Below are 7,351 nucleotides of genomic sequence, written 5' to 3'. Positions count from 1 at the left end.
TAACAACGACAGGAGAGGTCTCAGTGTCTCACTCCAACAACTTTATTAACTGACAGAACTTCACATATAGTCAGCGCCAAAATCTCCACCCCCACACTTCCTTTCAACTTGTGTGTGAGTGGAGCCACCTGGTGGTCCGCCACACATACCCCCCCTTGAACACACAGTCAGGTCTCCATTCAGTCCAGGACCCTGGGTCTAAGCAAACGACCCGCACGACTGAACCTGGGAGGGAGAGAACAGGCAGAGGAAGGTCCATCCTGTGAACGAGGCTGGTGAAGGCGAGCAGGAAAGGCAGGAGGAGGCTCAAACGTTGGTGGTCCGGGGGTAGTCCTGGGGGGAAAACCAGAGACTGTCAACCCCAGCGCAGGAGGTCGGCCACGGCGAGGGGCCTGGGCCGGCACTACATCACTGTCCGGAAGAACATGTGCTGGTTTAAGTCTGTCAACACACACAGTCTCCCTTCGACCCCCAAAATCCAAAACAAAATGTTTCTGGCCCGGTTCAATAACCCTGAACGGGCCGTCATACAGCGGCCGCAGCGGTGTCCTGTGGGCATCGTGCCTGACAAAAACAAACTTAGCAGTCTCTAAAGTCTTTGGAACAAAGGTGTCAGGCACGCAATGGTGCACCGGACCAGGAACCCGAAGCGAGTGCAAAAGCGGGGTGAGAGAGAGCACCGATGGATCGAAGCAGGGAGGAGGATTTTCAGGCAAGAATTCTCCAGGCACGCGGAGGGGCTGACCAAACACTAGCTCAGCTGGGGAAGCGCCGAGATCCTCCTTAACCGCAGAGCGCAGCCCAAGCAAAACCCACGGGAGGCGGTCAACCCAATTGCCATCCTTTAAGGAGGCGCGAAAGGCAGCCTTCAGCGACCGGTGGAACCGTTCACACATCCCATTAGCCTGCGGGTTGTATGCGGTTGTGCGGTGGACTTTAGCCCCCAGTCCATCAGCCATGGCCGACCAAAGCTCGGAAATGAACTGGGGGCCTCTGTCTGACGTAATGTCCGTGGGTGGGCCGAAACGCGAGACCCAGGTCGACAAAAACGCCTTGGCCACCACTGCTGCGGTAGTGGACGCCAGGGGCACCGCCTCCGGCCACCTGGTGGTCCGGTCAACAACAGTCAAAAGGTGCGTAAAACCTTGTGACTGGGGCAAGGGACCCACCAGATCGACATGCACATGATCGAAACGTTTGCCGGGTATGAAGGACGGCTCCAGGGGCGCCTTGGTGTGTTTATGAACCTTCGCGCGCTGGCAGGGAATGCACGCCGACGCCCATTCCTTAACAGATTTGCGAAGGCCTGGCCAAACAAATTTAGAGCTGACCAGTTTAACAGAGGCCCGGACCCCTGGATGAGAGAGAGCATGTACCGAGTCAAAAACTTGACGACGCCAGGAAGCGGGAACCACAGGGCGAGGGCGGCCGGTGGAAACGTCACAGACGAGGAGGGGACCACCGTCCTGCACGGGTCTGTCCTCCAGTATGAGGCCCGTCTGGGTGGATTTAAGCGCGAGGCTGTCAGGGTCACCGCTCTGATCGGCAGCCATGGCGGAGTAGTCTATGCCGAGAAAGACGGAAGAAACCAGCGCACGGGACAAACAGTCAGCCACATGATTGGATTTACCAGCCACGTGCCGAATGTCCGTGGTAAACTCAGAAATGGCTGCCAACTGGCGCTGCTGGCGTGCACTCCATGGATCGGAAACCTTGGACATGGCAAACGTCAAGGGTTTGTGGTCCACGTATGCGGTAAAGTGACGACCCTCGAGAAAAAACCGGAAATGACGAGACGCCAGGTGGAGCGCCAGTAGCTCCCTGTCAAAAACGCTGTAATTGCGTTCGCTGTCACGTAGCGTACGGCTGAAAAAGGCGAGCGGTTGCCAGACACCCGAGATTCGCTGTTCCAGCACCGCACCCACCGCTATGTCCGACGCATCAGTGGTCAACGCAATCGGCGCTGAGGGGGATGGGTGGGCCAGAAGGGCAGCATTAGCTAACGCTGACTTAGCATCAGAAAACGCTTGGATGCTGTCCGGAAACCAGTCAACGGGGTCATTAGCTTTTTTACCCTTTAACGCCCCATAAAGGGGCTTCAGCAGATGTGCCGCTCTGGGGAGAAAACGGTTGTAAAAATTCACCATCCCCAAAAATTCCTGCAGTGCCTTAACAGTCGTGGGACGCGGAAATTCCGAAACAGCTCGGACTTTGTCAGGCAACGGAACCGCGCCCTCGGCGGAAACACGGTGCCCAAGGAAATCGAGAACGGGCAACCCAAACTGGCATTTAGACGGATTAATAATCAGTCCATGCTCCGCCAAACGCTGAAAAACCTGACGCAGATGGAACATGTGCTGCTCCTTCGAGCTGCTGGCCACCAGTATATCATCAAGATATACAAAAACAAAGGGCAGCCCGCGCAAGACCGAGTCCATCAACCGCTGGAAGGTTTGGGCGGCACCTTTCAGGCCAAACGGCATGCGCAGAGACTCGAAAAGGCCGAAAGGTGTAATTACGGCGGTTTTGGGGACATCCTCCACGCGCACGGGAACCTGGTGATATCCCCGTACCAAATCGATCTTAGAAAAAACCGAGGTCCCCGCAAGATGGGCGGAAAAATCTTGGATGTGGGGAATGGGATAACGATCGTTCTCCGTGACATTATTAAGACGGCGGAAATCCCCACAAGGTCGCCACCGACCATCAGATTTAGGCACCATGTGTAACGGAGAAGCCCAGGCACTGTTCGAACGCTGCACGATGCCCAGATGCTCCATGGTGGCAAATTCTTCCCTAGCGACAGCCAGTTTGGCGGGGTCGAGGCGGCGCGCGCGCGCGAACACCGGGGGCCCTACTGTAGTTATGTAATGCTCTACCCCATGCTTCGTCACCGTGCTCGAGAAAGTGGGGACAGTGAGTGAGGGAAACTCAGAAAGCAAACACTGAAAAACGTCACCCGAATCTACTGAGTTAGCATGCACCACGGGCTGAGCACCCCGAGTCAAACAGGGTAATGAGGAAAAGGACACAGCATCAATTAAACGTCTGTTAGCCACATCAACCAGTAGTCCGTGAGCACAAAGAAAATCAGCGCCTATTATAGGCACAGAGCTAGCAGCAACAACAAAGTTCCACTGAAAGTCACGGTCGTGAAAGCAAACAGTCACCAACCTTTCACCGAAGGTTTTGATGGGAGAGCCATTAGCCGCTGTTAGCAATGGCCCGCAACCCTCAGCTAGCCTGTCCGAGCCAGCCGGGGGAAGAAGGCTCTTCTGTGAGCCGGAGTCCACCAGGAAACGCCTCCCCGAGCGTGAGTCCTCTAAGAAAAGCAGCCTTTCCTTGTTGCCAGCGATCGCGGCTGCTACAGAGCGCTGACATGCCCGTTTCCCTGGGTCTGGAAACTGCAAGGCGGGAGGCAGCGCCGTGCCTTCGCTCCAAAACGCTGGTGATAAAAACAAAGCCCCTTTCCGCGGTGCCGCGGTGCCGCCGTGCAGCGATTCCGGCCACAGTGGACGAGTCGGAGGGCCCGTGGAGCATCGGTGAGGGGGAGGGGGAAAACGCTGGTGGGTCCTGAATAACCGTCTGGACGCCGAAAGTCCTGGTAGCCAGGAGGATGCGATCCGCCTCTTCCGCAAGGGAGCGGTAATCCTTCGTGGCCAATAGCGGGGAGTTGGCAAGGCCAGCGCGCACTGGAGCCGGCAGCTGTCGAAGAAAGAGGTGGGTGAAGAGAAATCCTCCGTCCTCCGCGCCCAGCAAGGACAGCATGCTCTCCATGAGCTCGAGGGCGGTGCCGTCGCCCAGGCCCGCGATGGAAAGGAGTTTCTCGGCCCGCTCAGCATCAGAGAGGGAGTAACGCCGCAGCAGCAGCCCCTTGAGGGCGGCGTACTTGCCCTGGGCTGGGGGATCCCGGAGGAGAGTCATCACACGGCGGGTTGACAGCGGGTCAAGTGAGGCCACCACATGGTGGTATTTAGTGTCGTCGGCTGAAACTCCACGAAGAGCAAACTGAGCTTCTACGTGCATGAACCATGAAGGAGGATCGTGAAGCCAAAAATCCGGCAATTTAAGCGCCACAGCAAACGCAGCCATCGGCGGAGGTGAAGGTCCGGCGGCCGCCGATGCTTCCAGGCCAGAGCTGGCTTCGTCGTCGAGCCTTAGCATGTTCACTACAGGGGTCACCAATGTGGAGGTATGTAACAACGACAGGAGAGGTCTCAGTGTCTCACTCCAACAACTTTATTAACTGACAGAACTTCACATATAGTCAGCGCCAAAATCTCCACCCCCACACTTCCTTTCAACTTGTGTGTGAGTGGAGCCACCTGGTGGTCCGCCACAATACTGTAATAAAAATAGATGGTGTAGTCATAGATGTAGTGTCAGAAATAAAATTCTTGGGAGTAATGATTGATAGCAAATTATGCTGGAAATCACACATCAGACATATACAAAATAAAGTGTCCAAAAGTATCTCAATCATAAATAGAGCCAAGTTCTTCTTAAACTGCCATGCAATGTTTTTGTTATACTGTGTACTAGTCCTACCATACTTGACTTATTGTGTAGAGGTGTGGGGCAATAATTACAAAAGTTCTCTGCATCACCTGGTTATACTACAAAAATGTGCTATAAGAATAATGTATAAGGTAGGATATTATAGTCACACTAATATTTTGTTTTTGCAGTCTAAACTATTAAAATTGATGTCTGCAATTTTGTTGAAGAAAGATGTTGAATCTATTTAATATTTCTTGAAAAATAATTGATTTCTGTGCTTTTTCTTATTACACTGCATCAAATTAAGGTTGATTACGTCGATTAAGCATCATGAGGTGTCGCGTGAGAGGTGGTTTCCTATTTTTTATTTATTTATTTTTGTTGTTGCTGGGAGTTGGAACCCTATTAGTTAGGTTGCTTAATATTTACGCTAAGTACTCTTTAAAATACCAGAATAGGGAGGATGGTGTAGGTCTAAGTTTATTAGATTGATCAGTATTGCTGAACTATGAAATATTTTTTTTGTATACAGGTATAACAGAATAGCTTTAGTGTAGTTGTTGTTTTAAACTTGAGTATGAACTTGCAGACTTGCAAAATGCAGCAAGATATTTTAAAAAACAGTTTTGTTGATTAAAAAACACTATATCGGATTCATATCGGTATCGGCAGATATCCAAATTTATGATATCGGTATCGGACATAAAAAAGTGGTATCGTGCCATCTCTAGTATTTACTCTGAACATCTGTGTTAACATTTGAAATTGGAAACATGTAAGTGTAACAAACATGTTAAAACATAAGAAATCAGGAAGGGGCATGTATAGGAATTTCTTTTACTTATGCATTAATCACATTATTTTATTGTATGATACCTTGGTGCCACTGGATTTTAACATGTCTCACACTCATACAGTAAGACAAATGCTGGGGGTCTAGTAAGGAAGTTGGGGGAAGCAGACAACTCCACAGGAAGAGTCTTTTGTGTCTTTGAGGACTCTGGTAGGAAGCAAGGGAGTGTGAACCTTAAGGTGTGAAACAGCTGTGTACTGCCTTTTGTTCCTGGAGAAGGTATTTAACTGAGAGCCATGCTAGGCTCAGGGAGACTCTGCTGACCGTCTGTCCCGCGGTCATGCAGGGACTTCATCAAGCTTGCTTGTCTGTTCTTTGTGTGTTTTGATTAAAGAATGTTAGCTACCGCTCACCGCTCATCTGCAGGCTTTATTTAAATGGAAAACTTCCACAACAGGCAAAAAAAAAAGCTTTTTGCTAAAAAAAAAAAAAAGATTTAAAGCAGAAGTTTTTTGCACTGCATTTTAAAATGAAAACATATTGCATTTATTTGCAATTAAAAACACACAGAGCAGAAAGTGTGTTACTGTTTTACATCCACAGACACACAAGAAAAGAAGCAGGCAACATGAGGTCAAGTTATGGCAATTTTATTTTTGTATGTCAGTACATGCATTCAGAATAGAGTTTTTAAAAAAACAAGCAAACGTCCCAAGTAAAGTTTGGGGGGATTTTTGTGAAAGAAAGGTTGAGAGAGGGGGAAGGAGGAAGATGCTGCTGGGTCAGTTCTTTCTCAGCAGTCTGCTCCAGAATCCCCTCCTGTCCTCGGCTTGCTTTTCTTTTGCCTTCAGCTCTTTTAAGGTTTTGTTGAGCTGCTCCTCGGCATCTTTAAATGTTTCTTTCAGCTGCTGTTTGGCCAGTTTCCCTTTGTGTTTGAGGAGCTCTTTAGCTTCCTTTTTGTGCTTTTGTATTTCTTTAAGTTCATCTTTGCAGCCTTTCTTGGTCACCGTCGTTTCTTTCTTGAATACCTTCAACTCAATTTTCCCTTCTGCAAGTTCCTCTTGCACTTTCATCAGTTCCTCCTTCATGTTTTGAGTGTAACTCTTTGTATCTTCCATTTCTTTCTTTGCTTCCTGTATTTTAATTTTCTCTTCCTCCAACACTTTTTGAGCTTCCAACAATTCTTTCTTCATATTTTCAATCTCATTTTCTGTCTCGTGTTTACATTTTTTCTCCTCTTCAAGTTGTTGCTTCACATGCAGTAATTCCTTCCTTAGTGTTTCAGCTTCAGCCATTACATTTGCAGCGTCTTGTGTTGCCAACTGCATTTTGCTTTTTTCCTCTTCAAAAGCTTCCTGCACCTCCTGTAATTCCTGCATCACATTTCCTGCCTCCTTCTTTGCAGTTTGATATTTATTTTTGGCTTCTTGTGCTGTGCTTTTCTCTTCCTCCAATGCTTTTTGAGCTTGCAACAGTTCTTTCTTCATGTTTTCATTCTCGTTTTCTGCCTGTTGTTTTCTTATCTTCTCTCCTTTAAGTTTGAGACCCACATCCAGTAATTCCTGCAATACTACTTCAGTTTCAAACTTTGAATCTTTAGCTTCTCCTCTTGATTTTTCTGCCTCTTCTTTTAATTTGACATTTTCAGCCTGTATCATTTGAAATTTAAAATGAATCAGCTGTACTGAATTGTGAGGTGAAGCACTCGCCGATCCTCTTCTCGATCTCCCTTGATTCATTTTGGCCTTTTAAACAAAGGAACCAACGTTTTGTAGAGGAGTGAAGTGAAGTTTTCGATGTTTCTTCGTCAACTGTCGTTTGTCCTGCACAGAGATGCTGCTGTAGATGTGTCTCTAGCTGTGTCTGGATACAATGAAACATGCTGGAACTAAGTGCTTGTGTTGCACAGTTCTACTAAACATTCCGTTTCATGCATGCTCCGCCCACATGGTCAGGAATGTCAGGTGCTGCATCGCCAAATGCTGCTCCCGTTGCCTAGCAATAACAGCTGTTTACTTTTGGGGTCTGGTTCATTGTTTAATAAAGAAAACATGTCCA

The 7,351-nt window shown here is 48.7% G+C and overlaps 1 protein-coding gene across 1 annotated transcript; it reads right to left on the bottom strand.

Annotated features, from left to right (window-relative positions):
• Positions 1-200: 200 nt before the first annotated feature.
• Positions 201-4,337, bottom strand: LOC147331909 (uncharacterized). Its single transcript, XM_086288240.1, has 2 exons — positions 3,175-4,337; positions 201-333 (listed from the first exon to the last, which is right to left on the bottom strand). The coding sequence occupies exon 1, from the start codon at positions 4,162-4,164 to the stop codon at positions 3,235-3,237; it is 930 nt and encodes a 309-aa protein (XP_086144366.1). The 5' UTR covers positions 4,165-4,337; the 3' UTR covers positions 201-333; positions 3,175-3,234.
• Positions 4,338-7,351: the final 3,014 nt, after the last annotated feature.

The sequence above is a fragment of the Aulonocara sp. 'chitande type north' Nkhata Bay genome, linkage group LG4 (assembly GCF_057382095.1).
Source record: "Aulonocara sp. 'chitande type north' Nkhata Bay isolate Kocher_YH1m ecotype deep benthic linkage group LG4, A_spYH_male_GT1.1, whole genome shotgun sequence".
Classification (NCBI taxonomy): domain Eukaryota; kingdom Metazoa; phylum Chordata; class Actinopteri; order Cichliformes; family Cichlidae; genus Aulonocara; species Aulonocara sp. 'chitande type north' Nkhata Bay.
Note: the sequence above shows the minus strand (reverse complement) of the source record. Positions and strands in the feature narration are given on the sequence as shown.

Coding starts and splice junctions, on each gene's coding strand:
- LOC147331909 (XM_086288240.1), bottom strand. CDS start 4,164: ATGCTAAGGCTCGACGACGAAGCCAGCTCTGGCCTGGAAGCATCGGCG.